This window comes from Camarhynchus parvulus, chromosome 8 (assembly GCF_901933205.1).
Source record: "Camarhynchus parvulus chromosome 8, STF_HiC, whole genome shotgun sequence".
Lineage (NCBI taxonomy): Eukaryota > Metazoa > Chordata > Aves > Passeriformes > Thraupidae > Camarhynchus > Camarhynchus parvulus.
The window spans coordinates 26657904-26683441 of NC_044578.1; the positions used below are offsets into that span (position 1 = coordinate 26657904).

The 25538-nt window shown below is 52.8% G+C and overlaps 1 protein-coding gene across 1 annotated transcript; it reads right to left on the reverse strand.

Annotated features, from left to right (window-relative positions):
* Positions 1-4398: 4398 nt before the first annotated feature.
* SEC16B (SEC16 homolog B, endoplasmic reticulum export factor) lies at positions 4399-25538 on the reverse strand. The gene is made up of 25 exons (XM_030953675.1): positions 25288-25538; positions 24215-24321; positions 23597-23696; positions 23385-23481; positions 21732-21870; positions 21229-21386; positions 20583-20644; positions 18831-18966; positions 17450-17674; positions 16713-16810; positions 15680-15761; positions 15449-15566; positions 14816-14927; positions 14519-14624; positions 13680-13820; positions 10687-10800; positions 9983-10055; positions 7690-7941; positions 6757-6818; positions 6324-6461; positions 6056-6163; positions 5124-5205; positions 4924-5021; positions 4756-4824; positions 4399-4461 (listed from the first exon to the last, which is right to left on the reverse strand). The coding sequence occupies exons 1-25, from the start codon at positions 25536-25538 to the stop codon at positions 4399-4401; spliced, it is 2991 nt and encodes a 996-aa protein (XP_030809535.1).

Below are 25538 nucleotides of genomic sequence, written 5' to 3' on the forward strand. Positions count from 1 at the left end.
CACACCTTCTCCACAGTTACAAAAATAAAGGTCACCAACCTTCTGCCCCATACACCTTGACCCTGGACTCTCACTGCAGGGGCTACATCAGGGTTCACAGCAAGACCTGGCGTTGACTCTGCCATTCAAGCACATATATTAAATACACTCTTCTTAAAGGCACAGCATACTGCAGGATCTATTCAAATCAGCATGTAAAATACCTCATTTTTCAAAGAAAAAACTGTTTGTTTACAAGAACTCAGTTGTCACATTGACTTTTCTACACAGGGTAGCAGAATCTGGAAGGGACTCACCTGGACTAATGCAGTCTGCAAATTTAAAATCATGCACTTCCTTTGCATATCTATAACAGCCACATCCCATTTCTTATCGTGATTTCCATACCAACAGCCCAAAAAGACCATTTCAAGAGATGCTGCATTGCATCTGCCCCCACCCCAGTTCCACCTTGGAAAATATTTATGTTAGGAAAATATTAGGTTCATTAACCAGACTATTTGCCACCTGAAGCTGCAACCAACAAATTCTCCTATACCTGCAGCACCTCCATGGATGTTTGAGAGAAGAATCCCTCCCCTGTTAATGCCGCTTTGGAAAACACCAGCCCAGCCTCTTGCTGCTGTGCCAGGAGCCTGCAAGTTCCAAGTGTTGAGCAGAACCTCGGAGCAGAGTTCAGCACCACTTTATTATTGCTCCACACAGAGTTCCCCGAGCTGTCTGGCAGCTCCAAATGAGCCCTCCACGCTGTGACAGCACCAGGACCACCGAGGTTTCATCAATATTCATGTCCCAGTGACACTCCAGAGAGCACTGGAAGCTCGTTTGCACCAGCAGATCATTACACAAAGGGAAAGAGTGACCTCGCAGGACCAGCTGCGTCACTGATGTCACCAGGGGCTGAAGGGACAGAGACAGGGTCATCACCCAGCACTTCTTTTAATAAATAACAGCTCTAAATGAGCATGGCCTTGCCATGCCCAGCGGGAGCCACGTGAGACTGGAAGCATCAGGGACAAAGATGCCCAAACTCCATTGTGCCTCCACTCAGCAACCCTGACCAGGGGGATGCTGTTAGAGAAAGCAACATCCACCAAAACAGGGCTGTAAATCTGAATTAAATTGCTGTTTCAGGCACAGTTATCCCACTGCAGGGAACACACACAACTCCCTCCAAGGGCAGCAGCATTTAGGAGCACCCCAGGGCTTCCTGGAATGCTGCATCCCAGCTCAGGGTGTTTAGCAGAGAGCTTCCCCAGGCTGCACTACAGCACTCCACATGCAGAGACTGGATTACAGACCCTAATTGCTGCCATCCATCACATTAACAATTAGCATCATGTTAATGCATTTCCACTGCTCTCAGGGGAGGATGGAGAAGGAAAAGGGAGTCTTAGTCCCAGTTTACCTCGAGTTCACTGGGAGGCCACAAGAAAGCAACTCACAGGCAAACTTTCCACATACCCAGGTTCCTTGGGATATTCCCAACTTCTAAAAAAGCCCCATAGGAAAAAATCAGCTCCTTCAGCCCTCCTAATCCAAGCAGACAGCTGCCCTCCTACCTCCACATTCCCACATAAAGAAAATAGCTAATGGAAAATCACCCCTCACCAAAAAAGAGACAACCTTGGGTGGAAGATGACACAGACTCTTTTGATACCCAACTCAGGTGCATCAGTTAAGGCTAATTCAGCCTCTAAACTCTTCTGTGAGCCTTGATCTCCAAATGTCCAAATGTGGTATCAAGAGAGCCACAGGCAAGAAAAGAAGCTCCTGTACCCCACGTGCATGGCTGCACACTGAGTCTAAGGGGATTTGCAGCACACTCTACTTCAGAAAAGGTTTGCTATTTGACTCCTTACAACTTCAGGGGGATGAAGTGCAGAAGAAGAGTAATATTTAATATATATGTGCTTGAATGGCAGAGACAGCCCCAGGTCTTGCTCTGAATCCTTATGTAGCTCCTGCAGCGAGAGTCCAGGGTCAAGGTGTATGGGATAGAAGAGTCAGAAACCAAAAATCTGAGGAACAAATCTAAAATCACAGGATTTATTTCTAAAATTATTTGCCAGATCTGCAACTTCCACAAGCAAGAAGTCCCCTGTATTTATAATTTTCTGCTGAAAAAGTGATTGCCTAAGCAGCAGGATAGACCATGTTCAGACTTGGAAGAGCAGGATGTCTAAGCCCTGAGCTGAGAGATTTGCACACTCACACCCCTTTAAACCAACTCAAAGGACCGTAGGGCAGCAAAAAGCCTCTGCCAGGCCAAAAAGCAACATACTGACCCCTGAAAGAGCTGCCCAAAGCATACTCTGGCTGAGACTGAGGGACATAAAGGTGTGTGGGTGCACAGCTGCGGCACACAGAGCTGTGAGGACACCAAGCAACCTGGGGGTCCCTCCCCCTGCACCCACAGAGACAGAAACATCCCAGATTTAGGTTTCCATCCTCAGGAAACCCACTGGAGTGTGTGCTGCAGTCAGCCAGACTCACCCCGGGGCAGTATCCTGGGCTAGGCCAGTCATTCACAGGTCCTGGGAGCCAAGCAGCCCTGGAAGAAGGGACAGCCAGGTGACAGCACCTGGATCCAACCATACAGGGGCCCCAAGTTTACATCAGCCTTCAGACTCTAATATGATTAAAAGCCAGCAGTCCCTACACTGTGGGTCTGGGAGGGTTAAAACCATTCACCTGCAGCCCTCACAGCCTCTCCCTGTAGGGGAGCCTGGACTCCATCACACAGCCCATCCCCAGAGGGCTGCAGCCCCACAGCCTGCTACCAACCAGGCTTGGATCAGTGGGGCACGAACCCCACAGACAACCCCACATCCCTTCACGAGGGGATCCCCACCGCACAGCGCACCACAGGCAAGTTTGAACCTCGCAGTCCTTCAGATGGAGACCGAGACCCCACAGCCCGTCACGGGCAGGTTTCAGCCCCGCCTCAGGCACAGCCTGAGGGCTCAAAATCAGGCGGGAGGCTGGATACCAAGCCTGGGTACAGTGTGAGGGGCTAAGCTCCATGGATCCCCTTCTGTTCTTCATCTCCTGCTAGTTTGAGAAGAATATCCCAATATTTTTTTGCTCTAGGACTGTAGATCATTCTCTACCAGGAAGAAATTTCCGGGGGGGAGGGGCTCTTACTCCAGGCCATCAGGGATGTGACGCCCTTAGCAGCTGGCTAGGTCTGGCATAACCACATCAACCCCACAGGTTCGTGCCCGCAGCCCCCAACACAGCCCCTCAGGGGCAGGTTTCAGCCCCATAACCCACTCCAAAGGTTCGTGCCCGCAGCTCCCCACACAGCCCCTCAGGCGGCAGCTCCCCCCCCCCCATGAGCCTGCGCTTTAACCCTCACACCGCGACACGCCCTCAGCCCCCTTCCGACCAATGGGCGACTCTAAATCACCATATAATCACAATGCAGGCTGGGAAAAACCAACGTCTCACCCTAAGCTAGGAGAAACCGCCTCAGGAGCCTTTATATACCGGCGGAAATGCGCGGAGCAGCGTCCGGGGGAAGCTCACTGCCGAGGCCACCCACGGGGTGCGCGTCACCCGCGCCCCGCCTCGGGGAAGGTCTGAGGGAAGGGCCGCCCGCGGCCCCAGCAGGGCCCCGCCCGCGACGGGCGGGTGAGCCACCAGCAAGGGGGGGCGCCGCGCGGGTCGGCCCGGGCAGGAGAAGCCGCGGCGGTTCCTGCGCGGAGCCCCGGCGGATGCTCATGGCCCCGCGGTGCTTTGAGACAGACTCACGGCCGGCGTGCTGAGTCCAATGGGTGAGGTGGGGCAGCGCCCCATAACCCAATTCAGACTACTCTCCCCCGGACACCTTTTTACTTTCACTTTATCGCCATCCTTCCACCCTCCTTTCCTTCCCCACACCACCTCAGTGTTCCATGCTACTTATTACTGACTTCAACCACCCCCTACTTATTACTGACTTCAACCCCCCCAAACCTGGAGCCCAGCAGAGGGCAACAAAGATCATTAAGGAGCATCTCGCTTGTGAAGAAAGGGTGAGTGAGTGAAGAGAGAGGGCTTCATTTAAATATCCATGTGTAAATACCTAAATGTTAGCAACGAAAGGTAAAAAGAAATACTGAAGTGGACTTCAGGAACCACGCATAAGGGATGATGAACAATGAGTTAGGCAAACCAGACTGAAATTTTGTGAAAGAGGAAGGTAGAGGCCTGTGTTCCCACCTGAATCACCAAATTATCCACCAGCCTCACACCCCCCAGTTACTGACTTTTAAACCCAGAAACCTCCCCCTTATTTCACAACACCCTCCATCAAGCAAGCCCAACCATTCCTACCCATCCAAAACAACCACAAACATCATTTTGGTTAAAAAAACTTTGTGTAATTGGTCTCTGCCATCCCCACCCACCACCTCACAGTGGGTTGGGGTAGCGATGCCGGGACAGCAGCCTGGGTTGGGTGGGTCGGGCAGGAAGCTGGGAAACACAGAGAGAGAGAGAGGTGGTGTGAGTAATGGGCTGTACCCCAAAATGTTGCTTTGCCATCATCAGGAGGCAACCACAACCATCCTCCCTACGTTTTGCTCATTCATCACACCCTCCCATTGCTGTCCTCCCAGCATAGATTTACTTATAAAAAACTCTTATTCCCAAAACTGGTATCACCTAAACCCCCCTGACCATAGCAGATCACCTGAAATCTGGCACCACCCCAAAATCAGGAGCCACCCCAGGTCTCATACAGCACCACCCTCATAAAAATACTCTCACCTGAGCGACCTGGGCAGGGTTGAAGAGAGGAACTGAAGCCACTGGTGGGAGAGGTCCACGGTAGACAGCCTGGAACGACCCAAGAGAGAGAAACTTAACAGACACCCCGAGCAGAGAGGTGTCCTGGACACCCCATCACACACAGGTACACTTCCCTCCCCTCCTCACCTGCTGTCCTGCTGACTGCCTTCCGTCCTTCTCCCATGAGCCTTTCACCTCTGCAGACACTGGATTAACAGCAAAGGTGTTTTCACCCTCCATTCCTCCTAGGGCCAGCAACCAAAAACAAAAGCCAACTTTAAATTAAGAGGAGAAACTTTTAAAAGGGTGATGGGGGAGAGAGGTGAGAGGAACAGTGAGGTATTTACCAGGATTTCTGGAGACAGGCTGAGCCAAAGGGTTTGTCCCAGCTGCCAGAGGGGCAATGGGTGGGGATGGTGACGCCCGCTCCTGAAATCACATCCACCCGTTTAGAGCAGAAGCTCCTTGAGCTGGGAGAAGACCTCTGCACCAGACAGCACACCAGGCTTTTGGGGTACCCATTCCGCACCCCTCCTGCTGCAGAGGTACCCCAGGAACTGCAGGAATCATGGCTAAGGAGGGGCTACAGGGTCAGGGCTAGCAACTCAGGCACAAAGCTAAACCAGCCTGAGGGCTCAAAATCAGGCAGGAGGCTGGACACCAAGCCTGGGTACAGTGTGAGGGGCCAAGGTCCATGGGTCCCCTTCTGTTCTTCATCTCCTGCTAGTTTGAGAAGAATATCCCAACATTTTTTTGCTCTGGGACTGTAGATCATTCTCTACCAGGAAGAAACTTCCAGGGGAGGTTCTCACTCCAAGCTCCAAGCCATCAGGGATGTGATGCCCTTAGGATCTGGCTAGATCTGGGATAACCACGCATGGCTGCTTCCCCCTCACTGCTGCATTGCCAATTAAAGAGGTTTTCCCTTCCCTGCATCTCCTAAAACCTGCCAGAGCAGTGCTGCTCACAGCTGCTGTGTTCCGCTCCAGCGGAGGGCGAGGGATCCCTGCAGAGTTTGCCAAGGGCTTGGATGACCTCATGGGTGAAATAGGCTATATGAATTTATATTATATATATATGAAAGAGGCTATATGAATTTACACTTATTATTAATCAAGGATTCACTTCCAGGCTAAAAGGGCTCCCAGTGCCCATCTGCCCCCACATGGAATGGCCATGGTCCCTGCATGAGGACAGGGAGAAATGGGGAGATGTGTCACCCATTCTCACAGCTGCACCCCACATGTCACCAGGGACAGGATGGCTTTTTGTCCCCTACCTGTGGTCCTGATGTGGGAGAGTCTGAGCCTGTGTCAGACTCAGCTTTGGGAGAAGTTTCCTTGGTGGGTTTTGACCGAAACCAGCCAAACCACCTGAATCCAGAGCTCTGGAAAATGAAGGAAAAGAATGGAAAGGGATAAGAAGGGGTGGATGCCAGGTCCTCCAGGTGCCTGCTGGGAGTGGGCACCATTTTTCCAGGGGCAGGGCTCGCATCAGGGCCAGGTAAGCTCAGGGCATGAGGCTCATGATGGCTCTGGCATGCTCACCTTGTCCTCCTCTGGCTTCATGGCCTCTGCCTGCTCCTCAGCAGTGTCCTCAGCTGCGCTGTCCGAGGAGGGCTGGCTGTCCCCCAGGGAGACAGTGGAGGTCTCTGAGAGAGTCCGAGTCCTGGCTGGTAATTCCTCCTGCCATCAGACATGGAAGCTGCCACGTGCTGCTCCCACAGGAGCTGCACCGAGCATGGTCAGAGCCCCCTGGGACTGCTCCACACCCAGATTACTGGGAAGCACCCCCAGGGACCCCCACATGCCCTTACACAGCAAGAGCACCCACAGCAGGGCACAGCTTTTACCCAAGGCAACAACTGGCACCATGATGGGGGGATTCCATGTGAGTTCAGTGCATGGAAGGATGGGTCAACACATCCCAGATGCAGCCAGGACCCTCGGTGGGATGGTCTCTCTGGCTCCTCTGACTCACCTGCTCTGAGAGGAGGGCTGGCTGCACCCCTCCTGAGGCACCCCAGGGCTCCTCAGCTTCTCCTGTGGAGCAGAGAAAAGGACACAGTCAAGTTTTGATCTGTGGAGCTATGGATTTATCCATCAGAGGTATTTCCAGAGCTTCTACCATACCCCTCTCCAGAGCACAGCCACCACGTGGTGGCCAAGATGTCCCCCCAAGAGATGCAAAAGGCCATTCTGGTCCCTGTCCCTGCCAGCACCAGGGAGCAAGTGGTGAGGCTGAACTGGTGCATCTCAAAGGCAACTTCTAAGGAAGAAATTCCTTGCTGTGAGGGTGGTAAAGCCCTGGCACAGGCTGCCCAGAGCAGCTGTGGCTGCACCATCTCTGGAATGGGACCTGGTCCCAGGCTGGATGGGACCTGGTCTAGTGGAAGGTGTCCCTCGGTGGAAGGTGTCCTGTAGCCATGATATTTTCTGAAATATCATTTCCTTAGGATTTTTTTCTCCTGAGAAGCTGAGAGGCCTCAGAAACAAAATGTAAACATTGATTATCTGCTGCTGTGGAATGCAACAGGTGGATCTGTGATTGGTCTCATGGTTATTTCTAATTAATGGCCAATCACAGTCCAGCTGTCCAGACTATCTTGTTGAGTCACAAGCCTTTGTTATCATTCTTTTTCTATTCTTAGCTAGCCTTCTGATGAAATCCTTTCTTCTATTCTTTTAGTACAGTTTTAATATAATATATATCATAAAATAATAAATCAAGCCTGCTGAAACATAGAGTCAACATTCTCTTCTCTTCCCTCATCCTAAGACCCCTGCAAACACCATCACAGTGTCCCTGCCCATAGCAGGAGGTTGGAACCAGATGATCTTTAACGTCCTTTCCCAACACAAACCATTCTGGGATTCTGTGATTTCTGCAGGGAAACGAGGCTGCAGCACTTACCTGCTGGCAGCACTGGCTGTGGAGGGGGCTCAGCACAACCCCCTCCCAGAGGGGCAGGTGTCTCTTGGCTGATCACAGGAGGCTGCAGGTCTCTCCCAACGCTGGGCAGTGGAGATGCCACGACCTGAGCAGGTGCTGGGGACCTCAGGGACACGTCCCCCTGGGAGCTCAGTCCCTGGGATGGCACAGGCTCAAACCACTGGTCATACTGGTAGCTTTCACTCTGAGGAATCTCATTGCCAGGCTCTTCATCTGCCAAAAAAATCCCACACCTCAGGAGTTTACAATTTTTGTAATGTTTATAATTCTGTCGGGCTGTTGCACAGATTTCTTCCCTTTTCCATTAAACATCAGCAGAACTGGGGGAGTGAGGAAAGGCTTCAGGGACCAGGCAAGGGAGGAGGTAGGACACAGCACAGCAATAGGAACCTTCCAGAGGTTTCAAGGAAGGTGGGCTGGGAAACACTGGGGGAATTATTTTTTAATGCTGGGAATGTACCTGAGGCTATAAATGAGCTCAGAAGGGGAATGCTATGGAAGCAAAGAGCCCACAAGCAGCATGCACCAGCAGCTCAAAGGAGCCTGAGGTCTCCAGCCTTTTCCCCCACTCCTGCTGCACACCCTGAGCAGGAAATATTCAGCAGGTAGTTTTCATTCCTGTTCCACAGCAGCACCCACGGATGAGTTCCTTGCTTTAGGCAGATTTATTCAGGGTTGGGATTTTTTTGTTTGAAAGGCAAGTTGAGCGAGCAGGATTGGTTTTATTTCACACACACATTGGTCCCAGGTGTGTGTCCTGCCCATTCCAGCTCAGCAGCCTCCTGCCAGAAACAGTGGGCACTGGGAAACTCCTCTCCCATTGCTGGGAGACATGGCAGGCAGGACCCAGATCCCATAGGGAAGGATTAGGGCACCTCTTGATGCTATCAAACCCTTTGCTTTGCTGCCAGCATCGCCTCCAGCCCACTCAGGATTGGCTTCACAGCCATGAGCGGCTCCCACATGGCCTGGAGATCCACAAGGAGGAGGATGGATGCTCAAACTCATGCTGCCTGGCAAGCTCAGCTGGAACAAGTCGGGGAGGACCACGTGGATCCCAGCTTGACACCTGGTTTGGGCTTTGTCTTTCCAAGATGGATTGAATTCAGCACCAAGCCAGCTTTCTCTGCATGCAGGTCCCTCAGGCGGTGGCTCTGGATGGCCTTCACCATGAAGGAAAGGGCCAAGCACAGGGAAGGTGAGCTGTGGAGACCACATGGAGCAGACCTGGCTGCTTAGAGAAGCCAAGCCAATGGGATCATCACACTTGCAATTTCCTTCCAGGGAAGGAAGATCATAGTCTGAGCCCTGATAGCAGCAGAAGTCAATCAGGATTGATGATCCTTTTTACTGCCTGGGAGAGCTCTTTGAAAAGGAATTTGGCAGCAGCAGGAAAAGCTGATAGGAAGAAACAGCTTGAAGGAATTAGTTGTGTTTCATCCTGTCTGCACCAGCCTCTGCTCTCCACACTTCAGTGCCAGCACTCCCAGTCAAAGGCAGATCCAAGGAGCAGGGGACTGTGCAGGAGCATCCTGCTGATGGAGCTGGATGTGAAGCAACACCTCCCCGACTTCTCCTCAATGGGACATCCCAATGGATGGCTGCCCAGCTGGGAAAGAAAAGCCCCCCTGCTCTTCCCTTGACACCAGGGGATGGTTGTGTCCCTCCTCTTGATGTCTCTGGGCCCTCTGGGTGGGCTGGCACAAGAGTAGACTCTTGGGGTCACCAAAGGGTGAAGCAAAGGGATCAAAGAGGCAGCAGGGAAGGAGAAATGCTGAGTATTCAGCAACAGGCATCCTGCAGCCTGGCACAGAGCAGGATGAGCTCCTTCCTGAATCCTTTGCTCTCTAAGTGTGAAATCCCTTTAGTTCAGCTCCAGTTTGCACCCTCAGAGGACTGCCTGGGAATGGGGCTGTCTCCCCTGAGGCTCAGCTGGGAGGCTCATCCAGCACCCACCCTCAGCTGCTCTCCTCCTCCCACGGCACCCAGAGGGACCCTGCAGCTGTGGTAATTAGGCCCAATTACTCTGACTTTGTATGAGCACCAAGCATTGAGCCCTCACTCTGCAGCCCGTGCCTGAGGGATGCATCCAGGCAGGAGCAGCCTTTGAGCTCTGGGGGGATGCAAGCAGCAAGGAGCTGCTGCTGGTAAAAACTCCAGGGATTGGGAAGCTGCTTCCCAGCCCATGGCAGCGCAGTTCCATGCAGGGGGAGCCCACTGGGGAGACCACAACCTGCTGCTTTGTTCTATTTACCTGCTGTTGGTAGAACAGCACAGGGCAGTTCCAGCTGAGCGGGTGCCACCTCTGGAGGAAGATCATCTTCCACCTGCAGAGGGGAAACATGGTAAAATGGATAGGGAAAAGGGTGGCATGGGACAAAAACTAAGGAAACCATGAGGCCAATGCAAAGGAAAGCACAGTGCTCGTGGATCTGGGGCTCATAGCCCACCCCAGGCTGCAGGAGAGACCCACACCAGCTCTTTCCCAGCAAGCAAGAGCAGCTGCAGCACCCCTGAGAGCAGGCAGGAGGGGAAACAAGATGGAAAAGGCCAAAAAACCAAAAGCAGGTGTGAAATCTGAATGAAGAGCATTAATCCAAACACCAGACCATAGTTAAAAGACCCCGGAGTACACCCACAAGGTGACAACCCACCAGTGACCTCTGCAATGTCCTCCCTGCAAAGGGAGACCATCACTCACCCACCAGTCTTTGCCTGCCCTCCTTGAGCCAAAACAGAGAGAATTTTGCCCTGTGTGAAGCTCTGCAGCCCTCAGGCACTGCAAGCCCCTTGCTCCCACTGAATCTGCAGCACCCAGAGCACAGACCACATCTCAGAGCCCACAAGCCAAAGAACAGCAGCTTTTGACCCTCCATCCCCTCAGACTCAGGGAAGAGGAGGAGATGCTCCTGCAGACAGACCACAGCACAGAGCAGCTGTCCCACTGCCTCTCCTTACCTCCCACTCCTGGCAGCAGGCTCGGAGCTGCTCCAGCCAGTCAGGCTCCAGTGCCTGCTCCTGCTCTGGCATCTCCAGGAGCAGAGGGTCACAGAGCTTCAGCCTCTCAGCCAGCTGCAGGGCCAGGGGCACAGCAGGGATTAGCACACGGGTCAGATCCACAGGGATCCATCACACAGGGGCTCAGGAAAACAGCGTCACTTCATAATATGAGGGTAAAATAACACCAGCCTCTTGTGCAGGATTTATTCCTTCTCCCAGCACCCCCACAGAGGTGCTGGCCCATCCCATGCCCCACAGACTCAGCAGAGCTGGCTCAGCACCTCCACAGAGATGCCAAAATACTGTGTCAAAGATGCTCCTTGCATCAAAGAGACAGGTAAATATCACCATCCCCTTCCCCCCCCTGAGGAAAACGAGTGGCTTTAATCAACCCCCTAACAGGCATCCTGGGGCACTGGCAGGTTTACAGGACACCCCACCAGAAGCCCTGGAAAGAGCCCAGCTCCCAGGGCAGCTCATAAGCTCCTCACCTAGCCCATGAGGATGGATGGGAGCTGGTGTTTTTCTGATCTGCATTTACAAATCTCTGAGAAGATTTCACAGCCTCCCAGACTTGTCCTGATGCTTGATGTCCTTAGAGCTAAAGAGTATTTTCTTAATATCTAAGTGAAATCTTCCCTACTGCAAATTAAGCCTCTCTATCCCTGCTCCCATGGAAGCTGTGAGAGGAGCCAGCCAGCATCCCCCACGAGCAGCCTCCTGTGTGCTGGAGGGCTGTTATCACATCCCTCATGCCCCTTTCTCCCCCACCATATCTTGCCTAGAAGAAATAACCCTCAGCCCTTCTTCAGAGGTCATTTTCCCCTCAATCTCTTATCACCCCAGCTCTCCAGTCCCACACTCACTCCAATTTAGCCCTGTCTCCACATACAGCAGCCCAAACAGGCCCCAGCCAAGACCCCTGAGACCCCAGCACAGGGGGATTATCACCTCCTTGTCTCAGATATGACAGTTGTACTCTCACAACCCAGAATAACACTATAACATGGTGAGTTTTTTTTTTTTTCTTTTGTAACAGCATCCTGTTATGCTGCTGCTCAGTATTTTTTCCATGCTCCACTATCTCCCCCAGGTCCCTCTCTGCAGTATTGCTGCTGTGTGTTTAATTTCTCCTGCAGAACAGGGGTCTGTGCTGCCCTGGCCACAGCCATCTCAGTGACTTGGGGCTCCAGCTCCCATCAGTGGAGCAAAAGGCTCTTCCAGGGTGACCCAGGAGTCCAAGGTGAGATGGAGGGCTCCCTGCAGAGCTCATCCCCTGTTTGAAGGAGTTGCTTAGACAAGGATCCAGTTTTAAGACAGCTGGGTGAGGGGAGATGGCACTCAAAGCACCGCTGTTCATCCACATCTTCACTGAATTTTCTCTCTCTGATATCAGCCCCTGATCCAGTGGAAGGTGTCCCTCATGGCAGGGGAGTTGGAACTAGGTGATCTCTAAGGTCCCTTCCAACCCAAACCATTCTAGGATTCTTGGGGATTTCTCAAGTTTCCTCTGGCTACCTCATGCTGCCTTATCTTCAATGCTTTGCTACAAGGCTGCCACCTTGAGGGCCACCAAAAGCCACCCAGAGGTGACTTTACAGCTCAGCCACCCTCCACAGCCACACAGGAATCAGCTGCTCCTTCCTGCACCAGTCCTAGCAACCATTTCTTTCTACTCCTGAACTTTTAAAACACAACCTCTAAACCAGCACAAAGCACACTTCCCAGGTCTGGGAGTTTACAGCAAGGCAGGACCTGCCCAACCAGACCCCAGCTTGGGACTGGGACTGGCCAGGAGAGCAAAGTAACCCTGCAGCCAACCAGGAGCCTGCACTACCCACTGTCCCATCTCTTTACAAACACACCTATGCTCATCCTAAATCAATCACAGGAAAAAGGAAATTATAAGCGTGATTACTCCTAAACGGGGGGAATGTTTAATCCAAAAGCTTATGTGCACTTTGATCCAGTATTAATGAACCAGCACCTGGTTGTGTATCGTCCCCAGCTTCAAAAGAGGGGAAGTCTTAATCAAAGACTAATGTGTATCATAATTTGTAACACAGTCTAGAACATCAAAGACAAGAGCATCTACGAATGCACTAGTTTTTCAGATGAAAGTGTTTTCTCCCAGGAGAAGCATTATCCCCAGCAGAATGGCAGATCTAAAAGGCTGTTAGACGGCAAATAGGCTTCGAAGATGGGGTGAGGAAGCAGTGCCAGCCAAATTTTGGGTAAACTCAGCAGCACCCACTTCAGACAGGCATCTTGCTGCCCCTCACCTCACAGCACCACGGCTTTAGTGCCTTTCATAGAATCGCAGAATGATTTGGGGTTGGAAGGGACCTTAAAGCTCATCTTGTTCCACCCCCCTGCCATTTGCAGGGACACCTTCCACTAAACCCACCAAAGCCTCATTCAACCTGGTTCTAAAGGCTGGAGGAAGGTGACAAGCAGCCTCAGCACTGCCCAGGTGTTGCGAGAGCCCCAAGGGGACCTGGGACACTTGGCCTTGCCCCTCTCTACCCCAGCCCCCTGCTCAGGAAGTAGAGGGGCTTCACTTGGTGCTACACGTTGGACCATGCTCCCTCTCAGTGTCACCCCAGAACACATCCCTCGGGAGGTAAAGAGAATTGTAGAAGATGTGCTGGAGGGGAAATGTGCACTTAGACTTCATTTCTTAAGCCTGTGACATTTAGAAGTTCAGAAAACCCCACCAGACTTAAAAACCTCCTTTGTTTCCAAATAACTCTGCTCCTACTTGGCAGTCAACATAACACCTTTGTTTTCTGCCCGAAATCCACTGGGATTAGAAACCCTGTGGAAGCGCTGGCTTTGCTGTACTCAGCAGCAAACCCCAGGGGGCTGCTCAGAGCTGCCAACCACTCCCACCCCAGCAGTTCCTGAGCAGGTATCACACCCAGGTTGGGATGCAGGAGCTGCAGACTCACCCTCACCACTTGCTGAGCCAGGACGGGGTGCGCGGCGGGGTCGCAGCGCAGGAGCGTGGTGGCCACGAGCTCGCAGTACTGCAGGGCCTGGGCTGGCAGCCCGTGGTCAGCCAGGCGGGAGGCGTAGAGCAGCTTGTACACCTTGGGAGAGGGAGGCAAAGCAGCCAGGGGTGGGAACAGGGAGATGGACAGGCCTGTGGGTGCCCTGTGCTGGGCACATCGCCCCAGCGTGGCTCACAGTGCCCTGGATCGCGCACCCAGAGGTCACTTGCAACTTCCACCCCTCCCCATGGAGGCATCCAGCCTGCTCTCCTTGAAGCAGGGAGCTTCACAGAATCCTCTGCCCTGGATCCTGCACCCAGAGGTCACTTCCACCCATCCCCATGGAGGCATCCAGGCCCCTCTCCTTGAAGCAGGGAGCTTCACAGAATCCTAGAATGGTTTGGGTTGGAAGGGACATCAGAGCTTATCTAGTTCCAGCCCCCTGCCATGGCCAGGGACACCTCCCACTAGACCAGGTTGCTCCAAGCCCCATCCAGCCTGGCCTTGAACACTTCCAGGCAGCAACAGCTGGGTGCTGCTTTGCAATAGGAAATGCTCACCTGTTACCCAGAGCAGGAAGGCAATGAGAGCTGAGCAAGCACTGATCAGACAAACTGTGCACCCCAAAACCTGCTCTGAATGAGTCCCTTGGCCAAGGCAACCTCCCCATCATTCCCAAAGCCCAGTAAGGGGACAAGTCTCAGGAACAGCTTGAATTCCAGGCTTCAGGGAGATGGGTCCGTGTTTTGGGGCAAGTCTGAGCATCTGCACGAGATGTAGTTGAGCACATGCACTACCTGGAAGGGGAGCAGGAAGGATTCGGGCTGCCGCAGCTGCCGGCAGTACTCCAAGATTTCCATTCTCTGGATGGCCTCAGTCCGGGCGAACCGGGAGAACGCCTGGCTGCGGGGAGAGGGGCGGGGTCAGCGAGCAGGAGCAGGGCTCCTCCCCAAACAGCCCCACACAGGGCGCACATTAGCAGCAGGAAAAGCCCCGACCGGGGATTGCTTCTGCATCGGAGTGAGATCCCAGCGAGGGGGAAAACGTGGGGCAGGTGACTCTGGCAAGAACGCCAGCCTGCAGTTCTTGCTCACCGGTGGCTGCTGCCCAGCAGGGCCATGCGATCTGCCTTTGCTCCAAAGTAACCAAAGGGAACATCTGCCATCAGGTAGCAGAAATGAGCTGCTTCCACTGCTCCCTTGCTGGCTGCATGGAAAAAGACAAATAATTAGTCTGAGACATCACCACATGGTCAGCTTCGCTTTGGAGGTCCCCAAGCTCACGCAAAAACGCAAACCCAACTGCCTCACTTTCCTGGCCGTGCAGACCCTGATCCCTCCTCTCCCTTGTTCCTGTTGTTTGTCTGTTTGCCCAAATTGCTGCTTTTTGTTTCAGGAGGTTTCTGTTCAATGGTAGAGCTGGGTGACCCTGAGCAAGGCCAGCTCCAACACTTGCAGGGTGCATAGAATCCCACCACTCAGGGCAAGGCTCAGTCCCTGCAGTTACCTGCACCTTCCCTGGGCCCAACTGCTCCAGGTGTCTCCACAAGAGCATCTCATGGATGTGCCTGGGCCTGATTCACCTGAGGATCCACTGGCACCTCACCCCTTCCACCACACAGGCACTGCAGCTCCAGGGGTACAGGCACAACCATCTCAGTGTGGACGTGCACGCTGACACTGCAGTGCCCACCCCTGTTGTGGCTGCTCCCACTGATCCCAGCTCACCCAAAGCGTCCCCCATGGTGACAATGGCTCGGTGGTTCAGCTCTGTGTCTCCAACCTTGTTGGACAACATCACAGCCAGGTGGGGCCTCCAGTCCCCCCACGTGGCATCCCCGCAGCACTGGAGGGACAGGAGGAGAGCAGAGGTGAGCAGAGATGGTCACCAAAGGTGGGTGTCACAGGCAGGTTCAGCACAGGGGAACACATGCCAGGGCCAGCCTCTTGCTCACGGACCAGAGCTGCCTGAGGGATCCTTCCTGACATCAGCTGGAAGAGGGTCTGCAGTGGGTCGTTGGTGGCCAGTGTGCTGGTGAACCTGTGAGGAGAGAGCAGAGAAGGGCAGCACCCCAGGACCCCAAACCTTCATTCACCTCCCAGAGCACAGCCCAAGTGCCCCAGGAAACTGATGTCTTGAGGGGCTTCCCAGAGAATCCAAGAAGGGATTGAGTCGGAGGGCACCTTCTAGTCCAACCCTCCTGTCATAGGCAGGGACACCTTCCACTGGACCAGGGTGCTTCAAACCCAGTCCAACCTGGCCTTGGACACTTCCAGAGATGGGGCAGCCACAGCTTCTCTGGGCAACCTGTGCCAGGGCCTCCCCATCCTCACAGGGAAGGATTTCTTTATAACATCTAATCTAAATCTACCCTCCTTCAGCTCAAGCCATTCCTCCCTATCCTTTCACTCCATGCCCTTGTAAATAGGAGGCAGAGAGGATCACCAGCCTCTGGGGGTGATGATCTGTATTACCTTCAGAGAAGGCAGGTCTCCAGGACAACACTGCATAAAACCTCCTTAAAAGGGTTTGGGTTCCACAAGACAGAAAATTTCTGCTTAACTCTCCCTGAAGGGATCAACCCAATCCAGACTAAGTACATTAAATTCCACCAGAAAATGCTCATACAAGTGGGATGAACAGCTGGGACTAGACTGGATCACAGTGAAAATGGCTCAGCTCCCCCTGCCCCATGGCTGTCTTTGCAAGAGCAGCATGGGCAAAGTCAGAGACTCAGAATAAATTCACCCTCCATCTCCAGGGAATGGCTTTTCTCCTGCTTTCCAGCCCCCCACCTGGTTTCTCCTGTCCATTGGGAAGCCTGAAGGACTCAGGCCTGTTTGGATGGATGCCCTCTGTCCCCTTTGCCCCCTCTGGAAAGGCTCCAGCTGGAATCAATGCTCTTTTCCAATTCAGGGGGCACTGAAGGGACAGCGGGCTTGGAAAGCCAGCCATGGAACATCATACCCTGCTTGAGCTTCTCCAACTTACCCAGTGAGGACCCAGCTGTATGTCCGAGGGTCCATCTTGCTAGAGAGGAACAGGGCATGGCCCCACAGCTGGTTTCTCATGGCCCAGACCAGAGCCTCCTGCACGTGAGGGGGAGAAGAAAGAAGGTTTGCACCCAACTCTGGTTCCTCCCTCCTCTGCTCCCCCAGCTCAGAGGAGAGTCACAATAACTGCTCTGGCTTTAGTTAGCATCCTCCAAAAATCTCTTCCAGGTCCCTTTGTCTTTCTACCCTGAAAATTTACAAGAACTTGGACCTTCAAAGCAACGTTGTGTCCCCTAGATTTCCAGGTCTGTGCTGCCTGTTAGCCCTCAAAGCTGTGGGATCCCAGTCTGGGCACCCAATCTGTAGCCCTCCTCTCTCTTCTCCTTGGACCTTAGGTATCCTGTGAGATCACATAGCTGCAAATGGGTTTGGAACAAGACGACCTTTAAGGTCCCTTCCAAAGCAAATCATTCTGGGACTCTATGAAACTAAATGTGGTGGAAATGCTGGTAAAAGCCTCTGCATCTCATCTTCACTTGGGTCTCCCATCCCAATTCCCAGGGGTGGGAAATCACTGCCAAAGCTCCGTTGTACAAACACAGCTTGGAGGGTTGATCCCACAACCACAAGTCACTTCATGACCACCCTTCCCTTTAAAACCTGCCTGAAGAGGCCAACAGGCCCAAGAAGGACAAAACCTCCAGCCCCACATCCTGGATCCCACTCACCACTTACTTTCTTCCTGCCATAGTAGAGGAGCTTGGTGAACTTCTCCACGATCTGTGCCTGTGTCTCCACGACGGGTGGGAGCTCCCCGGTGATGAGGTCCAGCGGCTGCCGCTGCGCCCACTCGTCATCGGCCATGCCCAGCAGGTTGGCTGCAGGCTCCTGCCTCCTGTACCTGTCCTGGCGCCTGCAGTCCTGCATCAGCAGCTCCGCCGTGTCTGAGCCCACCATGGACTGCCAAAGGGAAGGAAGGAGCTACCTGGAGGCTGCCCCAGGGTTGGGACCCAGGACATTCCCCTGGCTGCCCTGGGTGATTCAAGACCCTGGCAAGGGGCTCAGAGACCTTGGCACGGAGTCAAAAACAGCTGGGCCTTCAATTTTAGCCCATGGAAAAAGTTACCAACTTTGTGTGAAGATTTACAAGCCACAAGAGTTTGAGTAGGATGATAGTGAATTTGTCACAAGGCGAAAAAGTAGAATTTTGGTGATTTAGAATGGGGGTTCAAGAGGCAAGATGGAGGAATCTGAGCATGTCCTGTCCTTCTTCTCCTTCTTCTTGTCCTCCATCTTCTGCTGGGATAGTGACACTTTTTGATTGGTTTAGAATAGAGACAGACTGTCTAACATAGGTGATAGGTATTGGAAAATTATTGTAAATAAAGTACACATAGTTCGTAGTATAAAAATTGTCACCACCCCAAGGGCTGCCACTGTGCCACAACCCGACCTGCTGGACAGATCTCAGCAGGTCAGAGAAAGAATGTCATAGATAAGAGAAAATAAACAACCTTGAAAAGCATAACCAACAAATCTCAACTTCTTCGGTCGCGAGCTGGGAAAAAAGACACTCTAATACCTCGGGAGTCATCTCAACCACAGAAACCTGAAACCCCACGAGCAAAGGCTGACGGCACTTCCAGTCTGCCCCACTCTTACACCTGCATCCTCGTCCCAGCACGTGCCCCAAACAAGATCAGCTTTGGCCAACAGCACAGGGAGTTGGAAGGAAAAGGACTCAGCACAATTAGCAAGACCTTCACAACACTCCCTCTGACCTGCTTCCAACAAGCAGCTGCAGACTGGATTGGGTGGATTTCACTGGATTAAGGGAACAGGCCCCTTTTAAGTGTAAGTGCTGGCTCCTCCATGAAGGTGGCACCAGTCCCCTTCACTGGGCTGTTGGCAGTTCCCAAGGACAAAAAGCAATCACGGAGAAGGATTTGCTACAAATATCCAGGCAGCATCAAACTGAGGAATGAACATCAGATCCTCTTAAGGTACACCCCTTCCCTCCCCCAAAATAGCAACTGGATCAAGAGGCACCTAAGGGACATATTACTTGTCTCATGTCCAAGATCAAAAGGGTCAGCCCCTTCCATGGGATACCTACCCCATTCTGCCGGCAGAGGAGGACCAGGAGTTTCCAGAGGAGAGAGGAATCTCTGCCCCTCTGTGTTGAGAGATCACAGCCTGTACTTATCTTCTGCTGGCAAAAGGTCATCACATCCACCTTGTGCAGATCTTCCCTACAGCAGCAGAAAGAAACATCAAAGAAACCCAAGGCAAAGCAACCTAGGGCATCATTCAGGCTCAGTCCCCAGGTTCACTGATGGGGATGCCAAAGATTCCAAGCAAGAGCTGGAGGAAAGAAGATCCCCAGTACCAATGACTACTTTTAAGTTCAAACACACTCAAATTTATTGTGACACCTAGCAGATCTCTGCATTTCAGGATGCAAAGTACATTTCAAACCCACTCTTTGCCCTCCTGATAATATTTTCCTCCATCCATCTGCAAAAAGACAGTTTGGATTTGCTGTGCTGCCATTACATCCATGGATGTCCAAGGCTGCAGAAGCAGGCACAATCTGTTGTGGAGGCAGAGTGGAGGGTCACTTGTGTGACCACAGAAACCCTTCAGCTATGTGCAAGCCAGGCAGAAGTGCTGCCATACAATAAAATAACCATTCAGTTAGAAAGAAAGAGTGGATAAAACAGGAGAGAGAAACTGCAGGTGGAGATGTTGATCCTGACTGAGTCATTCCAGCATATTATATGGAGATTCCTGAGGTACCCTTTGGAACAAGTGGTAACCCAGAATCACAGAATGGTCTGGGGGTTGAAAGGGAGCTTAAAGCTCACCTAGTCTGACCCTCCCTGCCATGGGACCTTCCACTAGACCAAGCCCTGTCCAATTTGGCCTTGAACTCTTCCAGGGACAGAGCATTCATCACTTCTCTGGGCAACCTGAGGCCTTACTACCCTCAGAGGGAAGAATTTCTTCCATATATCCAACCTTAAGTTCCCCTCTTACAATTTGCACTTGCTGCCCTTTGTCATGTCTCTACAGTTCCTGACAATGAGACCCTCTCTGGCTTCCTTGTAGCCATTTCAGATGCTGGAAGGTGCTGTGATGTCTCCACACAACCTTCTCTTCTCCAGCCCCAACTTCCTCAGCCTGTCTGCATAGGGAGGTTTCTCCAGTCCCTTTATCCTCCTCTGGACTTGCTCCAGCAGTTCCATGTCCTTCCTGTGCTGGTGGCACCAGACCTGTTTGCAGCACTCCAGGTGGGTCTCACAAGAGCTCACAGGGGAAGCTCCAGATATTCCAGATATTCCCCCCAGCTTCTGTGTATGCACAGCCTTTTTGCTTGGTAAATGCTTTTTCCTTTTCTCTCCCTGCTTTGGTTGGGAGTGGCCAGAAATAGAGACAACCTGATGCAGCACCCCTGATTCATCCCCAGGCTCACACTGGATGAAGGAACATATTGACCCTGCTGTGGCTCAGCCATCTCAGGGGACAAAAACTTTAGGAAAAGCTAAGCCACAGGTTGACCCAGGGCTTCAGATGTCCAAAGAAACCCAAAAAAATCATTTTTCTGAGACAAAATGAGTACAAAGTAAGGTCAGATGTACAAACCACACTAAACCCACATCCTATGAATATTCAAAATACCATATCCCACAAGGCAAACCAACCCAGACTGCATCAAAGGGGCCAGGCTCCCAGCCTGAACTTAGACATGGCCTTTGTGAATAACTCAAAACCACAGGGACCCTCTGAGTCTGCCTTGAGCCCACGTCTCCTCATAAAGGAGACAGCCAGGAGGACACAGCTCCTGAACCTGCCTGTGCTGCTATACCTGGCCAGGGGCCCAGGGAAGGCTTGCAGCTCCTCCAGCTCTTCTGTGCCATGAAGGATTGCCTAAAAAACAAAAGCAAATTCAGCAGCTGGCCTCCAGCAGTCAGACCAGCCCCAGCTGGGCTATTGGGAAGCCAGTGCCTTGGCCAAAGATTCAACAGTGCCAGTGAACCCTGTGCTGTCTTAGGGTAACCACAGAGCACAGAGCCTGAGCTATCACATGGACTCCAGTGCTAAGGTCCAGTAAAGAAATGTCTGAAAATCTGCCTCCTTCTGGAGGTGAAATAGGAGACTGGAATGCTGTGGTAGACTTGGGGACAAGGCCCCTGTATTGGAGCACCTTGGCAAGATGAGTGGAGTTGTCCTTTGGAGAGGTACAAACCACATCTGTCCCCATGGGAAGGGATCACTCTGAGCAGGTCACAGGTACCAAGGGTTACAGAGCTGAGGGCTGAAAACAACACCCAGGCAAAAGCTGGCACGAGGGAGACTCGAAAGTCCACGTAGAAGGGACAGAAGATGGGAGCAAGGAATGGGAAGGCTGCTGAGGAGGCTGCTGGGGTTATGGACCATGTTTGCATCCCTTAGGGTGACAGGAGCCACTCCAGGGAGGGGAAGGGGGGCCTGGAGGGCCAGCTGTGTCCTACCTCCAGGCTGTGCAGCTCAACACGGGGCAGCTGTCCCTCAGCAGGGTGGTGGGGACACACCAGCACCAGGTGGCCCCCAGCTCCAAAGCACAGGGCTGTGTGCAGCTGTGGGAACTTGAGGGGGACTGCTGGGGGTGGGGTGGACACCGAGGGCTCCCCTGCAATGACACACAGGCCACTGTGAGCCACTCACACTGATCACACACCACTTCCACTGTGGAGGATTTGACCAGTCCCAAACTTGAGCAGTCCCAAACTTGTCCCCCAACTAAGTGGCCCTTCACTGACCCCTCTGAGCAAGAATTGTCCCCCAAAGCAGCAGATGTGCACAGCAGCTCCTAAACCTACCCTGGACCGCTCACCCACCCTGCAGCCCCCCAGTCATGCCTTGCGCCTGCACAACCTCCTCCAGGAGAGGACCCAGCTGAGAGACAGCCATTATCCTACCACCAGCCATTTATTCCCTTGCTTCCCCCTTGTCAGAGCCCCCCATTCCAGCTCACCTGTTGGTCCCACGTTCCAGGACTCCACTCCAGGGCTGTAGTCATCAGCACCATCACGGATGTACTGGCTGAGCTCATGGCTGCTGGAGCTGAGTCCTGACTCTTGGTACTGCAGGAGCAGGCTGGGCTGGCCTGAGGGCTGGGAGGGAGGAAGAGCACACAAACCTGGCTCAAAAGCTAGGGACACTGCTGATTTCCTGCTCCCAGGAAGTGAGGGAGGCTCTGCTGCTGCAGGGAAGTGCCCAGCAGGAGCAGCACAGCCAATTCCCATCCAAGGAGCTCACACCCTACACCAGCTTGGGTTCACCCAACAGCTTAGAAAAGGAGTTTACATCAGCCACAGCTGTAGTCTGACAGCTTTCCTAGCCCTAACATGAGCTCATCACCACAGCCAAGGAGATGGCGCTTGGAAACCAAAAAAAACCAAAACCACCCAGGAGCAAAATCACCAGAGCAGCTTTGATTTGATCTTTTAATTTTCTCTTGGCAAAACCCAGCAGTCAGGACACAAGTGTGATGGAGCATGATTTGGTGGACAGAGCTGACAATGACACACAGCTGTCAGCTACCTGGAGGGCTAGAATCATGGAATCATTAAGGTTGGAAAAGCCCTCTAAGATTGAGTCCTACCATTAATCCAGCACTGCCATGTTCACCCCTAAACCATGTCCCAGGTGCCACATCTACATGTCTTTAAACTTCCTCCAGGGATGGTGCCTCTACTACATCCCTGGGCAGCCTATGCCACGGTTTGACAACCCTTTTGTTGAAGAATTTTTTTTTCCTAGTATCCAACCTAAACCTTTCCTGGCACAACTGAAGGCTGTTTCCTTATGTTCTGTCACCTGTTCTGTGGGAGAGGAGCCTGATCCCCACCTGGCTACAGCTTCCTTTCAGGGAGTTGTAGAGAGCGACAAGGTCACCCCTGAGCCTCCTTTCCTCCAGGCTGAGCCCCCACAGTCCTCTCTGCCTCTCCTCATCAGGCTTGTGCTCCAGACTGTCACAGACATCTTTTATGAAAAATCCTTTCCTTAGGATTCTTTTCTCCTGAGAAGCCGAGAGGCCTCAGGAACAAAATGTAAACAATGATTATTTGCTGCTGTGGAATGCAACAGGTGCATCTGTGATTGGCCCATGTTGGTTGTTTATAATTAATGGCCAATCACAGTCAGCTGGCTCGGACTCTCTGTCCGGGACACAAGCCTTTGTTATTGTTTCATTATTTTTCTATTCTTAGCTAGCCTTCTGATGAAATCCTTTCTTCTATTCTTTTAGTATAGTTTTAATATAATATATATCATAAAATAATAAATCAAGCCTTCTGAAACATGGAGTCAGATCCTCGTCTCTTCCCTCATCCCCAGACCCCTGTGAACACCACCACACCAGACCTTTCCCCAGCTCTGTTACAGAACATCCCACTAAGCCTGGATTTCTGTGCTGCTCCTGACCTGAGCATACAGCCCTGCACCTGGGGGAGTGACAGCCCAGCAGATGGAGAGAACACAAACACTAAAAACCCACTGCAGTAGTCCCCAGGGACTGTCAGGCACTGAGTGCAACATAGCAAAGGGGCCCTTTTCTCAGCTGGAGGGGGACACATGAATTTTTCCCAAGATTCTTGTCCTCCACCCCTGCCCATCCTGAGGTTACCTCTTTGGACCAGCCACCAGCCTCCCCTGAATCACTGCTGAGGGTTCCTTCCCTCCTGGCAGTCGAGGTGTAGCTCTCCTCATAGGAGTTGTAGGTCCTGCAGGTGGGAGCAAAGGGAGACACACTGAAGGTCTGAGATTTTTGAACCACCCACAGACCCACTCATTTTGCAGCAGGTGGTTTCACAAGGCTGCACATGTCCCCAGCTTTACCTGTCGTGCCCTGGGGGGCCCGTGGCCAGGTTGGGGTGGTAGCCCCTGTAGTAGTGCTGATCCCGGTAACTCTTGCCATAAGACTCTCCCTGCCTCAGGTCTAGAGAGAATCAAGAGTCAGCATTACCCCTCCAGAGCAGCAGTGAAGTTGCAGGAGACAATCCATGAGTCAGGCAATTTGCCAGGCCCACTCATTTTGCTTCCAAATGGTCCCAACACATTGGAGATATGATAATAATGCCTTGTGCACATTTGCCAACACAGTACTGATGTCCTTTTCTCTTTCCTCCCTCCTCTTCTGTTCAATCCAGAAACAGCAAAGAAGAGGCCCTGGCCATCCTGATCACACAGCATCATCAAACTCAGGCTGGAACCAGGAATGGTTTTTAGCTGTGGTAGTGAAGATCAAGCATCCCTTGGGTGCACCTAGCTCCTGCTCACATTTCCTAAATGCAGACAGGGAGCCAGTGCTGCACAGAGCACCCACCAGCACCCAGGAGTGTGGGCAGGAGAGAGCCCTGCATGTGTGCAAGCCTTGGGAGAAGAACCCCTCCTGGGGAAAGCATCACTTCTCCTGCAAGCTGCCTCCATGCCCAGACCCAAAGGATGAGCCCATACCTCTGTCATCCTGCCACGCCACTGGCTGCCACTGGTGGCTTTGGTAGGAGTAGCCATCCCTGTTGCCAGCTGCAGGATACTGCCAGTGGGGATCTTCATAGCCCTGCCTGGAAAAGCACAACACACTGATCAGGGGGAGAAAGGGTTCCAGGGTCACATCTAGGGTCCCTCCTGCTTGGGACCTTTGGAGGCAGCAAAGGGGATGGAAATAAAGCCAGGCCCCTGGCTCTGGCAGGGCCAGGAACTGGTCCAGCATCACACCTGGAAGCAGCAGGAGGAGGTTTGGATGCTTTGCTGCCCCCAGCTAGGAGAAAGCTGTGCACTGCAGTTTCAGGTGATGCCCAGTGTTATAGAATCCAAGAATGGTTTGGCTTCCAAGGGACCTTTAAGATCATCTCATTTCAACCCCTGCCTTGGGCAGGGACACCTTCCACTACACCAGGGTGCGCCAAGCCCTGTCCAACCTGGCCTTGAATACTTCCAGGAATGGAGCACAGCTCCTCTGGGCAGCCTGTGCCAGAGCCTCACCACCCTCAGAGAGAAAATTTACTTCCTAATATCCCATCTGCATCACACGACCTCAGCACAAAACCCCACGTACCGACTCCATAACTCACTGAGGGCAATAACTCAGGCAAATCAACCCAGATTTGCTGGAAGCTCTTTCTCAGCACTGAGAACATCCTCCAGCCCACATTTTATCTGTCCACTCTTCACTGTTTCAGCAGCTGAGCTTGCAGGCTGCCTCTTGCTCCTATATTACCGCTTGTATTTTTATTGTTCACCTTGCACTTAGGAAAAAAGAACTGCATTTAATCAAACCTGTAAGAAAAATGCACCTCGGGGCTGAGACTGAGCTTGTCAAACAGCAACCACAGAAGCCACAGTTTTAAGAAGAGCTACAAATGCTATACAGCCTTAATATAGAAGTCATGGGGCTGCTTGAATAGCTGGACATCACCTCCTGACCCTCTGTGTCCCTGTGCAGTCACAAGGGCAGGACCTGTGAGCAGCGCAATGGGCAGCTCTTATTTTAAGAAGCTTTCCATGAAGAGGGACCAGAGGGCTCTCACCTGGCGTGGGGCTGGCTGGGGTAGGTGCTGTCAGCGCGGGAAGCCGGCCGGCGGGTGTCACCACGGGGGTGGTGGCCCTCATCCCAGGGGAGACCAGAGCCGTGTCTCCCGTGCCAGGAGCCGGGCCTCGGAGCCTGCCCTGCCTGCAGGAGGTGCCGCCGCAGCGGGGCCGGGGGGCCGGGGAGCCCCTCTGCCCATGAGCCTCGCGCTGCCGGCCTCTCCCGGGGCTGGGCTGGGGCCCAGGGCTCCAT